Source organism: Nycticebus coucang, chromosome 5, assembly GCF_027406575.1.
Source record: "Nycticebus coucang isolate mNycCou1 chromosome 5, mNycCou1.pri, whole genome shotgun sequence".
Classification (NCBI taxonomy): domain Eukaryota; kingdom Metazoa; phylum Chordata; class Mammalia; order Primates; family Lorisidae; genus Nycticebus; species Nycticebus coucang.
The window spans coordinates 52,589,003-52,607,170 of record NC_069784.1 but is presented as its reverse complement, the minus strand read 5'-3'; the positions used below and the strand labels follow the sequence as shown (position 1 = coordinate 52,607,170).

At 49.6% G+C, this 18,168-nt stretch overlaps 2 protein-coding genes across 8 annotated transcripts; one reads left to right on the top strand and one right to left on the bottom strand.

The window, feature by feature from the left end:
• Window positions 1-310: 310 nt before the first annotated feature.
• PIAS3 (protein inhibitor of activated STAT 3) lies at window positions 311-10,952 on the top strand. 7 transcript variants are annotated; one of them, XM_053592178.1, is made up of 15 exons: window positions 311-689; window positions 1,421-1,534; window positions 3,272-3,689; window positions 3,846-3,930; window positions 4,126-4,176; window positions 4,407-4,497; window positions 5,043-5,177; window positions 5,355-5,460; window positions 5,988-6,061; window positions 6,197-6,357; window positions 7,982-8,115; window positions 8,201-8,369; window positions 8,554-8,687; window positions 8,872-8,909; window positions 9,436-10,630. In XM_053592178.1, exons 3-15 carry the CDS (start codon window positions 3,275-3,277, stop codon window positions 9,700-9,702), a joined length of 1,860 nt encoding a protein of 619 aa, XP_053448153.1. In that variant the 5' UTR covers window positions 311-689; window positions 1,421-1,534; window positions 3,272-3,274; the 3' UTR covers window positions 9,703-10,630. The 7 variants fall into 7 exon arrangements, with proteins under 7 accessions (XP_053448153.1, XP_053448150.1, XP_053448151.1 ...); XM_053592175.1 differs by having other exon boundaries at window positions 312-689; window positions 1,421-1,538; XM_053592176.1 differs by lacking the exon at window positions 1,421-1,534 and having other exon boundaries at window positions 312-689.
• NUDT17 (nudix hydrolase 17) lies at window positions 10,645-13,597 on the bottom strand. The gene is made up of 8 exons (XM_053592180.1): window positions 13,250-13,597; window positions 12,930-13,113; window positions 12,680-12,705; window positions 12,439-12,531; window positions 12,044-12,142; window positions 11,422-11,558; window positions 10,878-11,033; window positions 10,645-10,769 (listed from the first exon to the last, which is right to left on the bottom strand). Exons 1-8 carry the CDS (start codon window positions 13,439-13,441, stop codon window positions 10,664-10,666), a joined length of 993 nt encoding a protein of 330 aa, XP_053448155.1. The 5' UTR covers window positions 13,442-13,597; the 3' UTR covers window positions 10,645-10,663.
• Between the last annotated feature and the right edge of the window lie 4,571 nt (window positions 13,598-18,168).

Genomic DNA, 18,168 nt, shown 5'->3' with positions numbered 1-18,168 from the left:
CTCAAGCAGTCCTCTTGCCTCAGTTTTTCTATTTTTAGTACAGAGGCAAGGTCTTGCTTTTGCTCAGGCTGGTCTTAAACTCGTGCGCCCAAGACATCCACCCATCTTAGCCTCCAGAGTGCTAGGATTATAGGCGTGAGCACTATAATCCTTGAATTATAACATAACTATAATCCTTGAATCCAAACACTCTGGGTGGAGTGTTTGAGGTTCCGGAATTCAAGATTTTTTGGGGGGGGGGGCGGCGCCCTACTCCTTTGAGCCACAGACGCCACCCACACACAGTCTTCTTTTTTAATTTAAAAATTTCTTGCCTCATAACTCTCTCTCTCGTTGACACATTTCTTAGCAGCATGCCTCCACCACAAGCCGGTTCTTAGCGCGAGGGGTTACAGCGGTAGTAAGAATGGTAAAATCCCAAAACTCTTCTACCCTGATCCTCAGGATCTAGGCGTTAATCTCCCCGGCCGGCTCCCAGCCCCTCCTCCTCCCGCCCGGGGCACCGCCCCTTCTCCTCTCCCTGAATTCTTGGAGGGCTAACCCTGGAAGGGGCGGCCCTAGCTCAAGTGCTAGGCCAGGCGGAGCTGTGGTTGCAGCGTCCGGCTGCCAGACCGAACTCCAGCGGTGCAGACTGCGGGAGCCTCCTCCCCACCTCCCCAGCCATCTCCAAGCTCCCCGCAACTGTACGGGTAAGTCCCGCTCCTCGCACCGAACTTTTTGCTGTCAAGTGTGAGTCCTGCGGCCGGACCACGAGCTACATTGTAGGTGGTACATGCGGGAGGAGGAAGAGTGAAGGATTGAGAATAGCCGTCTGGAACTAAACTGTTCACGACTCTAGGGCTTCCCTAAAATGGATCAGAGTGCACCCATTTCCCGAGTTGGTGGAACTATGGTTTTAGTTGGTTAAACTTGTAGAAATGGAGATGAGGGTATTCGCTCCAACTTCGTCCCCTCCCCCATTTCTCTGCGAAAGTAGTTCCCAATACTTTCACTCCATCGTTCAAGTGTCTTGGGCTCCCTAAAAGCACACCCCCTCCCAGTTCTGGCGTGGCAAAGCCCCCCTTCCTCAGACTCTTCGGTCCCGCCCCCTCCCAGTACCCTCAAGGACCCCCGCGATCTTCTGGGCAGAACACACCCGCGTCTTGCCAACTGGCCACAGACGTGTAGCTGCCGTGTCCGGCTGCCGAGGGGAGGGGCTCAGGCTGGGGCTTGTCCCGAGCCAGGCGGGCGGGGCCGAGAAGGGGAGGTATAGGGGGCCGGACGGGGCGGGGCAGGCGGCATTTGCGGCCGGCGCCGCGGTGGAGAGTTGTGCGCCGGTCCCTGGGCCTGAGCTGGGGCTCCGGCTCCGGCGCCTGCGATGTCTCAAGATGGCGGAGCTGGGCGAATTAAAGGTACCGGCCCCTCCCCCATCCCCATCTAGACAGAGCCGGGTGGTGCGCCAAGTCCGGGAAACCACTAAGACTGAGTGCCGAGGGATCAGTGGGCGCAGACGACGTGGCAGGGACTGGCAGCTGAGAAACGCGGAGACGCGCCTGTGGGCGAGGAAGGGGCTGCGACAGGGCTCCGGGGGCGGGGCTGCGGGGCAGATGTAGGGGTGGGGCCGAGGGGAATTGCAGCTGTTGGGGGCCCAGGCGCAGAGGGCGGGGACGAGGGGTAGAAGTCGGATTTGGTAGAAGGGGCAGTTGTAGGGGGAGGGCCAGGGGGCAAAGCTGCTGTAGCGACACTGGGGACGAGTCGATCGATTCCAAGAGATGCGACAGTTGGGGGCAGATGTAGGGATGGGACGGGGGTCAGGTACAGGGGAGGCTGCTTAGAGGATAGAGGCTTTAGGGCTGCTTTGGGACCTGAGCCTGGGGAAGTACCAAGAGGCGGCTAAGATATAGGGGGCGGGGCTGTGCGGGCGGATTCCTCGAGGGGTGGGGCAGCAGCATCCTAGAGGCTGAGAGGAAGGTTCTGCCTTGGAGAATTGCGGCCTTTGGGAAGAAGCAAGGAGTGTGAAACTATGGGATAGAAAGGAGGGAAGTTTCAGTCAAAGCTAATGGAAAAATGAAGACAAGACAGGAGATAAGGATGAGGAGAAAGGTAGAGGAGCAAGTTTTTCATCACATTCCTCAAAAGGGGTCTAAGACAAAGCCTCGTATGAAGGGAAGAATTGTGGAGTGTTAGCAAGGCCTGCCGGTGGCAAGGTCTAGAGATTCACAGAAGGGAGTCCTTTAAGGAGAGGAGACTGCTTCTACTACTAGGCAGTGTCCCGAGCGTAATCACATCTGAGGATATCTCACCCAACCTTAAACCGCTGGGTTCATGCCCCTGCCTCCTGGCCTTGTTTTGCCCTTTGAAATGGAGGCCCAGTCCTGGGAAGGCTTGAGGTCCAGCCATTGGGCCCAGCTACCTCTAAAGGAGCTGGAGATTCTGTGTCCTGGTTTGGGGGCTTCCCCCTCATCCTCTCAGGCCTCAGTTTAGAAGTTTGCCCTCTCCTCTTATACCCTTGTAGGTGTGTGTGTGTGTGTAATCACTTATTTTCCCTAAGTAGGAGAAAAGCAAGATAATAGTTCTTGGCAGTTGGCATTAACAGGCAGGTACCTGGACAGAGTAATTCACTGTTACCCCTGCCCCTCCAGTTTTTGTCCTGTTTCCCTCCTGGAAAAATAGGATTAAGAGAAGGTAGTTATGTAAATGATGCTAAGAAAGGATTTGGGGGAGTTATGAACATTGAACCCAGACCACAGATGCTTCACAGACTTGGGAAAAATAGCAGAGGTAGATTGAAGTGTTTGGGAGGGATGGGCTTTGGGGTACAATCCTCTGGTCACCTAGCCCCTTTCTTCCTGAATCCTCTCTTTTCTCCCTCCTTCCTCTCTCCTGTCCTCTTTCCAGGAGGCTGGGATGGGTCTTAGAGTCTGAGAAAAAGCAGGAGAGGAGATAATAGGTTAAAGAAGAGTCCAGTCTAGAGATGGATGTAGGAGTCTGTGGTAGACTCAGGGGTGTGTCTGTGGATGCCCCTGACCCCACTCTAGTCAACTTTCAGGCATGGGGAGATAGGGTTGCTCAAGCTTTGGGGTTGGGATGGTAGTGGTGGTGAGGCTGACCTACGGGTTGCTAAGATGGGACATACCTTTGGCCAGTTGGCTGCCTGGCAGTAATTTCACTAGCTACAAAGCATCTTTCTCATCAGTGCTGGAGGGAAAGAGTCACTGTCCGACTGGTAGCTCAGCCCATGCTCTTGGCAGGACAGACCTGGATTCTCAGGCTTCTCTGGTTTTCTACACAGCACATGGTGATGAGTTTCCGGGTGTCTGAGCTTCAGGTGCTTCTTGGCTTTGCTGGCCGGAACAAGAGTGGACGGAAACACGAGCTTCTGGCCAAAGCCTTGCACCTCCTCAAGTCCAGCTGTGCTCCCAGTGTCCAGATGAAGATCAAAGAGCTTTACCGCCGACGCTTTCCCCGGAAGACCCTGGGGCCCTCTAATCTCTCCCTGCTCTCTCTGCCACCTGGCACCTCTCCTGTAGGCTCCCCTGGTCCTCTAGCTCCTATTCCCCCGGCCCTCTTGGCTCCTGGTACCCTGCTGGGCCCCAAGCGTGAGGTGGACATGCATCCCCCTCTGCCGCAGCCTGTGCACCCAGATGTTACCATGAAACCATTGCCTTTCTATGAAGTCTACGGGGAGCTCATCCGGCCCACCACCCTTGGTATGGCTCTCTGCAGTCCCTTAGTCTTCCTGGACTCTGTGCCTCTTCCCCAAGCCTTTCTTAGGCTTAAACCTATGGGATCAGCAACCTAGGATGGGCAACTTCCATGGCTGCCTGTGCATGGGCTTGGGAATAACTGCCCCTTTGTGTCCTCAGCATCCACTTCTAGCCAGCGATTTGAAGAAGCGCATTTTACCTTTGCCCTCACACCCCAGCAAGTGCAGCAGATCCTTACATCCAGGTACATCTCTACTTCCTCCTGCCTCTTCCCTGGATGACTTCCCTGAGTCACCCTGGACTCTGCTCTTTTTCTTCTCCATCCTATACCTGCTTGTCTCTCCTTTTGTATGCTTCTTCTATATCTCCTAGACATCCAACTTTCCACCTCTGTCCATTCACCTGCCCTGTGCTGATATCTCTTCTTCCTCCATTACAGAGAGGTTTTGCCAGGAGCAAAATGTGATTATACCATACAGGTGCAGCTAAGGTGAGTTGATCCTCCCTCCACTGCTGGGTCATCCCCACTGTGGGTGGGCATGAAATAGGGGCCTGAGACATGTTCCTAGGAGATATCCCTGCTCTGCCACTGCCCACCCCAGCCCTGGGACTCTTGTTGGGTGCTAAAGGCTACAGACATCCATGACTGATTTTCTGGGGTCCCTCTGCCACATTCAACTCAAGAAACTTCTACTCTTTCATCCTCGCCTCTCTTACCAGGTTCTGTCTCTGTGAGACCAGCTGCCCCCAGGAGGATTATTTTCCCCCCAACCTCTTTGTCAAAGTCAATGGGAAACTGTGTCCCCTGCCGGTAAATGCTTTTCCCACCTTCTAGGAGAAACTCCTCCCACCTCAATTCCTAAATATTAACTACAAACCTATTATGAAAGAGACGTGCCTTGCACAGTGCCTGGCACACAGTAGGTGCTCAGTTAACTGATTAAATCAGTATAATCTAGAGAATATTAAGATGGGGCTGAACAAAAGTTCTGTGAAAACCCAGAGGAGGGATATTAGTTAAACCCAAAGGTTCAGGAAAGACTTTATAGAAGTCATGGTCCCAGAGCTGAGGGTTGGAAGAACTGATGTGTCCCTATGCTTCCTTGTCAAGGACTCAGTGAGTGGGTTCCTATTTCCTTGGAAATAAGCTCTCCTTTTTCCCCACGAGTGCACCCCATACACAGCCTTAGACAGTGCCCAGTTTTGTGAGTCACTGAACAGGCCCCTGACCCCTTGGTCAGTGAATGAGCTGGCCTTCCCTCAAGGGAGTGAATAATATGAGGCAAGGTGTCTTTTGTTAGAGCAAAGCACCTTCCCAGAACTGCCTCTCCATTGACCAATCCCTCCCTTCCCCAGGGTTACCTTCCCCCAACCAAGAATGGGGCTGAGCCCAAGAGGCCCAGCCGCCCCATCAACATCACACCCTTGGCTCGACTGTCAGCCACTGTTCCCAACACCATCGTGGTCAATTGGTCATCTGAATTTGGACGGGTGAGCACAGCTAAATTATGGTGCCTGGAAAAGCCTGCAGGGAGAGAAGGAGATCATCTAGTGTCCTGGGTTATGGGTCTCTCTGCCTTTAACCACTGTCTCTGGTCCTCATGGGATAAAAGTGGGTGGTAGTGGTATGAGAAGCAGAGCTAATTGTCTCCCCCCACCTCCAAGTAGAATTACTCCTTGTCTGTGTACCTGGTGAGGCAGTTGACTGCAGGGACTCTTCTACAAAAGCTCAGAGCAAAGGGTATCCGGAACCCAGACCACTCCAGGGCACTGAGTGAGTAACATCCTTCTTCCCTCCTTGGCCCTGATTTGAATCCAAGTCTTCCTGGCCCTCCATACTTCATAATCAAACCTGTCTCCTTCTTGTGACAACTTCTCGTTTCACGTGAACCCCAATCCTCTCCCCCATACTCCTTACCAGTCTTTATGGTTGGAGTCAGACCACTCCCAGATAATGAGTGAAACTCTGGCTTTGCACCTCACAGACCCTGACTCCAACCCTACAAGTATGTGGGTTCTCTGGACTGGAAAGGATCATTTACCCTGACCCTCACATGATGCTTCAACTCCTTCTCTAACAGCCAAAGTGCACCCTGCTATGTTTAAGCATCTTCAGGGATGGAGAAATCTCTCTCCTACATCCAGCCTTCATAATCTAGACCCCCTGATGTAACATCCTGTTGGCCCCCAAAGACTCTACTCACATGCCTGTCAGCCAGAGCCATCTGCTTGTGGCATTACCAGTTCTTGGGCTTCCTCCAGCCTTGCTGACCCCATGGCTTTGCCTCACTCTTGTTTCAGTCAAGGAAAAATTGACTGCTGACCCTGACAGTGAAGTGGCCACTACAAGTCTCCGGGTGTCACTCATGTGCCCGGTGGGTACTGGGGAGAAGGAAAGAGAGGGGGGTGGGTCAAACCTCTGAACTCATAAGGGATCCTAGGCATACTAGAGTGAGATTTTCTGAGATGAAACCAGAGTGGCGACTCTGACTACAGAATTCATCTCTTAGCTAGGGAAGATGCGCCTGACAGTCCCTTGTCGTGCCCTCACCTGCGCCCACCTTCAGAGCTTCGATGCTGCCCTTTATCTACAGATGAATGAGAAGAAGCCAACGTGGACATGTCCTGTGTGTGACAAGAAAGCTCCCTATGAATCTCTCATCATTGATGGGTAGGAGTATTTTGCTTTCTCTTTCCACTAGGACTCACCTTTAATTTAAATGGCTTATTTCCCCTCACGTGAATCCTATCTATTCCCTTTACTAATTCATACACATACGCACACATACACACTTATGGCATCATTAAGGATTTAATATATGTAAGATATTGTGCTGCGGGCAGCGCCTGTGGCTCAGTCGGTAAGGCGCTGGCCCCATATACCGAGGGTGGCGGGTTCAAACCCGGCCCTGGCTGAACTGCAACCAAAAAATAGCTGGGCGTTGTGGCGGGCGCCTGTAGTCCCAGCTACTCGGGAGGCTGAGGCAAGAGAATCGCTTAAGCCCAGGAGTTGGAGGTTGCTGTGAGTTGTGTGATGCCATGGCACTCTATCGAGGGCCATAAAGTGAGACTCTGTCTCTACCAAAAAAAAAAAAAAAAGATACTGTGCTGAGACTTTGCATACATTGTTTCCTGGAATCCCCATATTAACCCTGTGACTGGCAAGTGATATTCTCACACAGAAAAAAAAAAAAGAAAGAAAAGAAAAAAACCCCAGCCCTATGAGACAGGTACTGTCATTACAGACAGGGAAACTGAGGCCTAGAGCGATTGAGTTCTGTTTAAGGTTATATTGTCAGTAAGTGCCAGAGTCAATGTACTGAACTATTCTGTTGCCTAAGGCAACTACCTGACTTTCCACTGAACATAGCCATAAGATTCTTTGAGGGTCTGGGTGACATCATCTAGCTTATACTATGTTTATCCCCCTTCCAGAGCTGACATTACGGTTCTTGTTCCCAGTGCCTTTTTTGAAGTAGTTTATAGAGTTTTTGTTTGTTTGTTTTTGAGACAGAGTTTCAAGCTATCGCCCTGGGTAGAGCACTGTGGCGTCACAGCTCACAGCAACCTCAAACTCTTGGGCTTAAGCAATTCTCATGCCTCAGCCTCCCAAGTAGCTGGGACTATAGGTGCTTATCACAGTGCCCGGCTGTTTTTTTTTTTTAGTTGTAGTTGTCGTTGTGGGCGGTACCCTACCCACTGAGCTATGGGCGCTGCCCAGTTTATAGAGTTTTGTCATCTCTGCTCCTTCTGTCTTGTTTTTTGTACTACGTGTAACAGGTGCTCAGATTTAATGCAAAAACTAGTACTTAAAGTTTGCAAACCTTAGCTTGACCCCATAGCACAGTGGTTATGGGGTCAGCCACATACAACAAGGCTGGCGGGTTCAAACCCAGCCTGGGCCTGCCAAACAGTAATGACAACTACAACCAAAAAATAGCTGGGCATTTTGGCGGGCGCCTGTAGGCCCAGCTACTGAGAGGCTGAGGCAAGAGAATCACTTAAGCCCAACAGTTTGAGGTTGCTGTGAGCTGTGATGCCATGGCACTTTACCCAGGGCAACATAGGGAGACTCTGTAAAAAAAAAAAAAAAAAAAATTTGCAAACCTTATATTATTTGATTTTTACATACCTTACATCATTTGATTCTAACTCAAGAGAGATCCAGTGGGATGGGTGATATCCCTATTTTATAGATGATGAAACTGAGGTAGAGGAAGGCAAGTCATAGAACCCTCTCGTTACTATTCCAGCCATCTCCCAGCCCCATGAATCCCATTTTTTCCCTCTTCCAGTTTATTCATGGAGATTCTTAATTCCTGTTCGGACTGTGATGAGATTCAGTTCATGGAAGATGGATCCTGGTGCCCAATGAAACCCAAAAAGGAGGCATCTGAGGTTTGCCCCCCACCAGGGTATGGGCTGGATGGTGAGTGACCCTCTGTTCCCCAGCTGAGCCAAGTCTTGGATGGCCTCTTCTCTGAGACATGTACCATCATCTTAACCACCCACAGGCCTCCAGTACAGCCCAGTGCAAGAGGGAAATCCATCAGAGAATAAGAAGAAGGTTGAAGTCATTGACTTGACAGTAGAAAGCTCATCAGATGAGGAGGATCTGCCTCCGACCAAGAAGCACTGTTCTGTCACATCCGCTGCAATCCCAGCCCTACCTGGAAGCAAAGGGTATGAGAAGATAAGCTAAATCTTTAGCAAAATGGACAGCGGAAGAAGTTAGGAATGCTTTGTGATCATTAGGCAAACCCTGGGGCAAGGGAAAGGTGGAGGGGAATAGAGAGGGAACTTGAGAAGCTGAGCTAGTGAGGAGATCTGTGACTCACCAGATGCTCCATCTCCTCTCTCCTCACAGAGGCTTGACGTCTGGTCACCAGTCATCCTCGGTGCTGCGGAGCCCTACTATGGGCACATTGGGTGGGGAATTCCTGCCAGGTCTCCCACTCCATGAGTATCCACCTGCCTTCCCACTGGGAGCGGACATCCAAGGTATGACATTAATCATAACATGGGCTGTGAGCTGCCATACCCTCCCGAGAACCACATCAGAACCCCTGGTCCTTTTCAAAGACACCTGGTTATCCTGCAATGGGCCATAATCCAGGGAACTTCTGTGCCTTTTCACAATAGGGGTCAGATAGGAGGTTGATTTTGATTTTTCTTTTCCTGCCAGGTTTAGATTTATTTTCTTTCCTTCAGACTGAGAGTCAGGTAAGTGGTTCCTTCTCCTCCTGAAGATTTCAGGTCTCTAATGCTTCCTTTCTTGGCAATAATAGGCCCACTCCCTCTCTCATTTTCCTGGGGACCTAAATCTGCTTTATTTTGAGGGGTTTGGGGGTACCAGCAGCTTATTTCCCTCCTCAGCCCCAACCGGTACTTCCTTGGATTCCCACCTATGTCTTCCTAGAGCCCCTGTTACTCTTCTGTCTCCAGAGTTTTCAGGTAGTTCTGCTCCTGCTTATTCACCGCTACAAATACCCCTGTGCACTTAGAGCACCATCCCTGCCCCAACGGAACAAGCACAGGTCTCAGATACTCCCAGGGCTGAGAACTTAGCAAGCTGGCGGGGCTCTCTCAAGGCAGGGAAGAGAGGTGGGGTGTAGGGAAGTAGGGGAAAGAAACTCTTGCTTCTTAGAGACTACCTTGGAATCCACAGGGGTTGATATTTCTGAGATGAGTGATTGGGAGGTGGATAAGTCAGAGTAAGATCTTAAATTATGCCCTTGATTCCTCCCAGCACTATGGTTCCTCCGTCATCACCTCGTTAGATGAACAGGATGCCCTTGGCCACTTCTTCCAGTACCGGGGGACCCCTTCCCACTTTCTGGGCCCACTGGCCCCCACTTTGGGGAGCTCTCACCGCAGTTCCACTCCAGCACCTCCTCCTGGCCGTGTCAGCAGCATTGTAGCCCCTGGACGGGCCTTGAGAGAGGGGCATGGAGGACCCCTGTCCTCAGGTCCCTCTTTGACTGGCTGTCGGTCAGACATCATTTCCTTGGACTGAATTCCTTGGATTATGGAAACTTCACTGCCCCCCAACACTGAGCAAGTATGCTGTGGAGTCCGGACCCCTGGCTACTCTGACTCCTCACAGGGGTTTTGGCCAAAGGCCGAATAGACCTTCATGGATGCTTACTTCTGGCCTCTTCTCTGCCTAACAAGGCTAGCACCCAAAGGGTTAATATTTTAACCTCTTTTTAAGGACATTAGGGTCTATTTTTGGAAATGTTCTTTAGATGGTGGCACATTCCTTTGGGTATGTTAACTTGGGCAGTGGGAGGCAAATGGGATGGGATGTGAAGTGGAGGAAGGGCCGAATCCTCAGCCTTGACTATGTCTAGAGCCTTTTGGAGAAGGGGTCCCTGTTTTGTCCCTCAGATGCCCTCTTTCCCCAAACCCCAAACCATGGCTCTGTTTCTTCTCTTATGTCCATTGTGTCCTCATGGTCATTCCATTCCCTTTGACCACACAGACAGATGGAGAAATTGAGATAGGCAGTTTCAGAGATGACAGAGAACTTTATTTTGGGTTGTGGATTTTTTGTACATAAACAAGAAAAATCAAAATACTCCAAAGATGACTTCCCTGCCTCTGACTTCCAGTATGACTGAGGAAGAGATAAGACCTTAGCCATGTGACCCCCAAGGGTTTGGGGCAGGACCAGCCTATTGCCTGGGTCTCTATTTATATATTTAAGTTCACAATGTTTCTTATGCCAACGGGCGTGGGACCTAAGCTTCTAGAGGCCCGTGGCCTTGTGGTTAGGCCTGGCTTATTCTGCACCTTTCTGGGGAGGTGGTGGACTCCTGTGCCCTCCTTTCCAATCTCCTTTTCAGGCTTCTCTAGGGCCCAGGATCTATGCTGTAATTTTACTTTTTCCCAAAGTTGTAGCAAAGTTCTCACCCATAATAAAGATTGTGAATGTTCTGTGTCATGGAGGTTGACTAGGGAAGGGATTATGCACTTCATTTCCCAGGCCCCTGGTTTGGGAGAAGAGGGTCCATGTTCTGTTTTTCTTTTGCTGGCCTGGAGTCCACATGAGCTCTGCTTTCACATGGTGGGGGTGTTATACTGAGGATTTCCAAGAGCAGCTGTTACTTTTTCTTTGTCTCTCCTATGCCCATAAAAACACTAGATCATTCCCACTCAATGCTATGGAGCTCTCAAGTCGATCCTCACCTCCACTTGCCCAGATGTTGCAGCCAGAGCCTGAGGGCAAACTTGGTTCCTATGCTGATTCTCTCTTCACCCTCTGCTGTGGCTGGAGTCGTCCGCAGCAGTGTGGACATGGGCAGGACCAAAGGTTGGGCTCTTCCATCCTCTAATTCCACTGCACTGCATAATGACAACTCTGGTATGGACTGTGCCCTGTATTTATTAAGAACTTCCCTATGTTATGTCATCTAATTTTCCCAACTACCACAAGATGAAAGTGGATGGGTGTTAACTTCATTTTATAGAAAGGAAACAGGTTCAAGGAAGGTTAGGTATTTTCTCCCTATAGGACAGCTGAGACTCAAAGCTAGATTGTCAATGCTAGCAAGAGTAGGAACCCTAGGAGTTTGATGTTTAATGTTTTTGATCTCATCTGTGCTCTTATTTATCAGCTGACCGACTCCCTAAATTCCCTCTACAACACAAAACTTCATCCTGAGAAGGGGATAGAAACAGAACTTCTCAATGTGAATATCTTGGTGTGCTGGAGGGAGAAGCTTTTACTTACAGGACAGAAGGCGGTAGATCCTTGGGGGGAAGTCTGGGTATGTCTGTCCCATCCTCAGTGGCAGCTACTGCAGCTACAACATCTGGTCCCAGCCACGTAAAGGCGCTCACCTCACTTGGGTTTGGTTGGATCTGGGCCTGGGGTCAGACATGTTGATCCCTTAATCATGGTGTCTCCTTGGGAGGTCTGTTTTTGATCACAGCCTATTGGCAGGTAGGATACAGTAGGCAATGGAGAGGCTGCTAGATGTCCTGATTATCTCTAATTTTGGCCCCCTTTTTTATTTTGAGAGTCTTACTCTCTTTCCCCAGGCTAGAGTGCCATGATATTAGCCTAGCTCACAGCAACCTCAAACTTCTGTGTTCACATGATCCTCCTGCCTCAGCCTCCCAAGTAGCTGGGCCTACAGGCACCTGCCACAATGCCTGGCTAATCTTTCTGTTTTCAGTAGAGACGGGGTCTTGCTCTTGCTCAGTCTGGTCTTGAAATCCTGAGCTCAATGGATCTTCCTGCCTCTGCCTTCCAAACTGAGCCACTGTGCCTGGCCTGCCTCCTTAATCACAATCAACCATGTTGCTTGGGCCCCCCTGGGCCCCATTTCCTCCCTCATGGCCAGCCCTACCTGCAGCTGCTGCTGTGACTCCTGGGAGATCACAAGTAGATACAGAATGATGTGATGGTATTTGGGGAAACCCCAGCTCAGTCTAGGAGGGTAGGCAGACTAAGAAGAAAACAGCAAAAGTGAGAACTTCCTTTCTCTTTTTGAGACTTTGTAAATGCAGCTTTGTAAAATGCTGGCCAAAAGTGGAGGAAGATGGATGGTGGAGCTGGTACAGCAGGGACATGAGTGAGAGTTGAAGATTTTGGGATTCCCGTGGAGATTCCATAGGTGGTGGAAACCACCTATGCCACTGTTTTCCCTATGGCCAAGGCAGGCAGGGACTGATCTATGGACTTTGGGGAGTTGTTGAGGTCTCTTGGTAAATAGAACGGACTTCTCCCAGGTCCCTATCTTACCTCCCATAACCCCAGAGGGACCCAAGACAAATGGCTCTGGGACAGCTGTAGTCCACTTTCTTCCCAAAGTTCTCGAAGCCCTCCGTCCAGCAGCTGGGAGTCAGATAAGGCAGGTCAAAGTGGCCAATGCCTGACCCCAACTCCTTATGTTTGCCCCTTCCTTAGCCCACACCCAGGGTGGCCTCAGACATGGGTCTCTTGGCTCAGGGTGGGATGCAGCCTGGGCCAGCTGACTGGTTACCTCTTCATGGAGTTCCACATGCCCACCTGAAACAACAGTGGGATCGATAAGTGAATGGTGGTGGCCTTGACTAGGGGCCCCACTAGCTGTTTACACTCCAGTGGACACAGATGGAGCTGCAGCCCCTTGTGATTGAGAAAATACCACATTTTTGAGCCTCTTCTCAGTATCCTGAGAGTGGGAATAGATTCGTGGGGAGAAAGGGCAAGTTTCCTTTCTGGATTTGGGGCCTTGTCCCTAGAGCACTCACCTGGAGGTACCCAGAGGTTGGGGGAAATGCGGAGGGTGCTAGTCCTTCGGGTTAACAAAACAGTTTTGTCGCTGGACTGCAGAATGACGGCTACGCCCAGATCTACACCTCGATCTGCGGGCAGTTCGGCCTTGGGCATCCTGGGCTGCTGGTCAAGGGCCGCAAAAGGGCAGAAAGCGGGACGCTGGCGGGAGGGAGCCACCTGGGTAAGGCTTTTGAAGAGGGGCAGGAGTGGTGGGCGGGACTTTCAAATACTGGGCGACACCGCGCAGTTGGGGAGGAGGCCGCCCTGCCCTTCCCCCTGCCGAACCCCTTCCGACCTGGAGCGGAAGCCGAGCCGAAGCGCCAGGGAATGGCCTGTCCGAGAGTACGATGCGTCCTCGCTGCAGGCTGCAGTGCGCGGACCACGGCCCGGGCCCTGACCCAGCGCCCAGGAGGCCACACACACTCTGTGCGAAGCTCACCGACTCCAGACGCCCGGACAGGAGCAGCTGCACCCGCGCGGTGGCCATGACGCGACTCTGGGTCGCTGCGGCCCGCTTGGCGCCCTCTGTTGGCCCAGCGGCTATTCCCCTTCGGAGCGTTCGGTGGGGTCGGGCGGAAGCCGAGTTTCACAGTCTCCGAAGAACACAGGCACGACTGTTGTGGATGTCTGTGGGTGTAATGTTCACGTCCAAGAAGAATACCTCTTAATTCTGTAGTTCCTCTTTTCTTTCAGTCTTCTCTCTTTAGAACAGTGATTCCCAGGCCGAACTTTATTACCCCTGCACAGCACTTTGTATGCCTCTAGTTAGTTAATTATATGTCTCCAAGCTGGATAGCGGAGAAACTTTTTCGACACCATTTCATTTCATTCAGATGGCAAACAAGTGCTACAGATTCTATCTCCTTAAACTTTCTCAAACACATGTCTCCATCTCTTCAACCTCCATTGCCCTAGTTCAAGCCTTCTTCACATTCTGCCTGAAATATTTGTAAGTCTTCAAATAGTCCTATCCCGACCAAGTCATTCTCTACAGTGCGGCCAGAGTGATCTTTCTTAACTACAAATCTGATCACACTGCTTCCCACTGCTCCCAGGATAAGACAAACTCCTTAGCATAGTGCGGCCAGGACCTACCAGCCCTTGCCTCTGTTGATTTAGCTTTAATTCTGTTGGCACACATTCCCTACTTTCTACTCCTATCTTAGTTGTAGTTTCCCCAAGAAACAGGGTGCTCCCCTCCGAGATTCTTTTCCCTTTCCCCCTGGAAAACCATCTTTTTTTTTTTTTTGAGACAGAGTCCCACTAAGTTGCCCTTGGTAGAGTACTGTGGCGCCACAGCTCACAGCAACCTCAAACTCTTGGGCCCAGGTGATTCTCTTGCCTCAGCCTCCCAAGTAGCTGGAAGCACAGGCGCCCACCACAATGACCGGATATTTTTTTGTTGCAGTTGTCATTGTTGCTTGCTTAGCTGACCCAGGCTCTAATCCACCAGCCTCGGTGTATGTGGCTGGCGCCATAACCACAGTGCTGCAGTCACTGAGCCTTTTTTTCCCTTTTTAAAACATACAGTATTTGGTATTTTTAAAAATTTTCAAGGTACATGTGATAATTTGATAAATTCATATAATCAAGTTGGAGTAATTGGGATATCTACCACTTTAAATATTTATCTCTTTCCTTTCTTTCAATATTTATTTTTTTATTTTTAATTTCAGCTTGCTTGTTCATTCTTCTTTGTTTGAAGTACTCTTTTTTTTGTTCATTTTCTTCTTCCTCTGGCGATGCTCTTTCCTGTTGCCTCCCCAGTAGCTGGGATTATAGACGCCCACCACAACGTCCGGCTGTTTTTTTTTTTTTTTTTGTAGAGACAGAGTCTCACTGTACCGCCCTCAGGTAAGTGCCATGGCGTCACACAGCTCACAGCAACCTCTAACTCTTGGGCTTACGCGATTCTCTTGCCTCAGCCTCCCGAGCAGCTGGAACTGCAGGCGCCCGCCACAACGCTGGGCTATTTTTTGTTGTTGTTGTTGCAGTTTGGCCGAGGCTGGGTTTGAACCCGCCACCCTCGGCATATGGGGCTGGTGCCCTACTCACTGAGCCACAGGCGCCACCCCACGTCCGGCTGTTTTTGATGTTGTTAATAGCAACAGGGTTTTTCTCTGGCTCACTGCTGCTCATACTGGTCTCGAACCTCTGAACTCAAGCAATCCACCCGCCTTGGCCTCCCACAGTGCTGGGACTACAGGCGTGAGCCACCATGCCCGGCCTCCTTTCCTTTCCTTTTATAGACAGGGTCTTGCTTTGTGTCCCAGGCTGGAGTGCAGTGACATGATCATAGCCCACTGTAATCTCAATTTTTTTTTGTTTTGAGACAGAGTCACACTATGTCACCCTGGGTAGAGGGCCATGGCATCACAGCTCACAGCAACCTCAAACTCCTGGGCTTAAGCTATTCTCTTGCCTCAGCCTCCCAAGCAGCTGGGACTATGGGAACCCACCACAACGCCTGGCTGTATTTTTTGTTGTTGTTTAGCTGGCCCCAGCTGGGTTGGAACCTGCCAGCGTGTATATGGCTGGTGCCATACCACTGTGCTACGGGTTCTGAGCCATGTAATCTCAAACTTTTGGGCTCAAGTATCTTTTCTTTTTTTTTTTTTTTTTCCAGTTTTGGCCAGGGCTGGGTTTGAACCCGCCACCTCCGGCATATGGGGCCAGCACCTTACTCCTTTGAGCCACAGGCCTTAAGTATCTTTTCTTTATGCCAGGAAGGTTCAGATTATTCTTTCAGCTATTTTGAAATGTACAATAGATTAACATTAACTATTAATATACAATGTACAATAGATTAATATTAACTATAGTCACCCTACTGATCTATCAAATCACCAAGTCTTATTTCTTTTAACTGTATATTTGTACACATTAATCAGCCCCTCTTCACCCCTCTCCCTACTTGGCCTCTGGTAACCTCCAATCTATTATCTTCATGAGACTCCCTTTTTTAGCTCCTACATATGAGTAAGAACATTCAGTATTTGTCTTTCTGTCCTTGGCTTATTTAACATAACAACCTCCAGTTCTATCCATCTTGCTGCAAATGACAAGATTTCATTTTTTTTTTTTTGAGACAAGTTTCACTCTGTTGCCCTGGGTAGAATGTCTTGGCCTCATGTTTTACAGCAATCTCAAACTCTTGGGCTTGAGTGATCCTACTGCCTCAGCCTCCCGAGGAGTTGGGACTACAGGAATACACCACTACGGCTGGCTAGTTTTTCTATTTTTAGTAAAAATGGGGTGTCACTCTTGTTTATCCACCTGCCTTGTGAGCCACTGCACCTAGCCAAGATTTCATTCTTTTTAATGATTGAATAATGCTCCATTGTGTACATTTACCACATTCTCTATCCATCCATTGATGAGCACTTTCTGTATTTCAACTATTGTGAATAGTGCTATAGTAAACATGGGTGTGCAGGTATCTCTTTGATATATATGGAGTTCCTTTCTTTTGGATGTATGCCCCATGGTGGAATTGCTGGATCATGATAGTCTTTTTTCTTTTTTTTTAGAAACAGAGTCTCACTTTGTCGCCCTTGGTAGAGTGCTGTGGCGCCACAGCTCCCAGCAACCTCCAGCTCTTGGGCTTAGGCGATTCTCTTGCCTCAGCCTCTCAAGTAGCTGGGACTACAGGCGCCCGCCACAATACCCAGCTATTTTTTTTTTGTTTGGTTGCAGTTTGGCTAGGGCCAGGTTTGAACACGCCACCCTCGGTATATAGGGCTGGCGCCCTACTCACTGAGCCACAGGTGCTGCCCAGTTTTTAGTATTTTGAGTAACTTCTGTAATGTTTTTTATAGTGACTGTACTAATTTACATTCCCACCATGTGCTAGGGTTCCCCTTTCTCCACATCCTCACCAGCATCTGTATTTTGATAAATATTTTATGTCTTTTGATAAAAGCCATTCTTTTTTTTTTTTTTTTTTTGTGGTTTTTGGCCGGGGCTAGGTTTGAACCCGCCACCTCTGGCATATGGGACCAGTGCCTTACTCCTTGAGCCACAGGTGCCGCCAGATAAAAGCCATTCTAACTGGGGTAAGATGTGTGTGTTTGAGACAGGATCCTCGCTGTTGCCCTAGCTAAAGTGCAGTGGTGTCATCATAGCTCATGGCAACCTTCAACTCCTGAGCTCCAGTGATCCTTCTGTCTCAGCCTCCCAAGAAGCTGGGACTATAAGCCCACAGCACCACACTCAGCTAATTTTTTCTATTTTTACTAGAGATGGGGGTCTCACTCTTTTCAGGGTGGTCTAGAATTCCTGACCTCAGGCGATATTCCCTATTTGGCCTTCCAGAGTGCTAGGATTACAGGCCTGAGCCACTGCAACTGCCCCTCATTGTGATTTTGATTTGCACTTTCCTGATTAGTGATCTTAAGCATTTTTCTTTTTTTTTGGTTTTTTGGCCCGGGCTAGGTTTGAACCCACCATCTCCGGCATATGGGACCGGCACCCTACTCCTTGGACTACAGGCACCACCCTTAAGCATTTTTCATGTATCTTCTGACAACTGTTTATTCAGATCTTTTGCCCATTTAAAAATCAGATATTTTGCTAGGCTTGGTGACTGTGGCTTGGAGGTAGGGAGCCAGCCACATACACTGGGGCTGGCGGGTTCGAGCCGGCCTGGGCCTGCCAAATAACAATGACAGCTATACCAACAACAACAAAAATAGCTGGGCATTGTGTCAGGCACCTGTGATCCCAGCTACTTGGGAGCTGAGGCAAGAAAATTGCTTAAGCCCAAGAGCTTGAGGTTGCTATGAGCTGTGGCATCATGGCAGTCTACTGAGGGCGACATACTAAGATTCTGTCTCAAAAAAAAAAAACAGGTATTTTGCTATCCAGCTGGACTCCTTATATAGGGTGGACATAAAGTGCGTGTGAAATTTAAACTAGTTTAACATAGTAAATTGCACATGAAGTTTATGGACATCCTGTATATTCTAGTTAATAACCTGTTCCGTGGTTCTCAACCTGTGGATCACAACCCCTTTTTAACAATGAAAATACATTGCAGTATTAGGAAGGTTCAGAACCACTGTGTTAGATGGATAGTTTGCAAATAAAAACCCTCACCTTTTAAACTGCAGATTGTTACTTCCTCTGTGCTCCCTTTGCTCCTGACCCTTTATCCCTTTTGCCTCTCTGTACATAGTATTTATTCTTCCAGTGTAGCTCCCCAACACTTCCTCA

Bases quoted from the DNA above. Each gene is read 5' to 3' on its own strand.
- PIAS3 (XM_053592173.1), top strand. From the start codon at position 3,218: ATGCTCTTGGCAGGACAGACCTGGATTCTCAGGCTTCTCTGGTTTTCT. The intron at 3,690-3,845 runs GTATGGCTCTCT...TTGTGTCCTCAG, and splicing joins CATCCGGCCCACCACCCTTG to CATCCACTTCTAGCCAGCGA. The intron at 8,910-9,435 runs GTAAGTGGTTCC...GATTCCTCCCAG, and splicing joins TCCTTCAGACTGAGAGTCAG to CACTATGGTTCCTCCGTCAT.
- NUDT17 (XM_053592180.1), bottom strand. From the start codon at position 13,441: ATGGCCACCGCGCGGGTGCAGCTGCTCCTGTCCGGGCGTCTGGAGTCG. The intron at 12,143-12,438 runs GTAAGATAGGGA...TTTTCTTCTTAG, and splicing joins TCCCTCTGGGGTTATGGGAG to TCTGCCTACCCTCCTAGACT. The intron at 11,559-12,043 runs GTAGGGCTGGCC...GTCTGACCCCAG, and splicing joins AGTCACAGCAGCAGCTGCAG to GCCCAGATCCAACCAAACCC.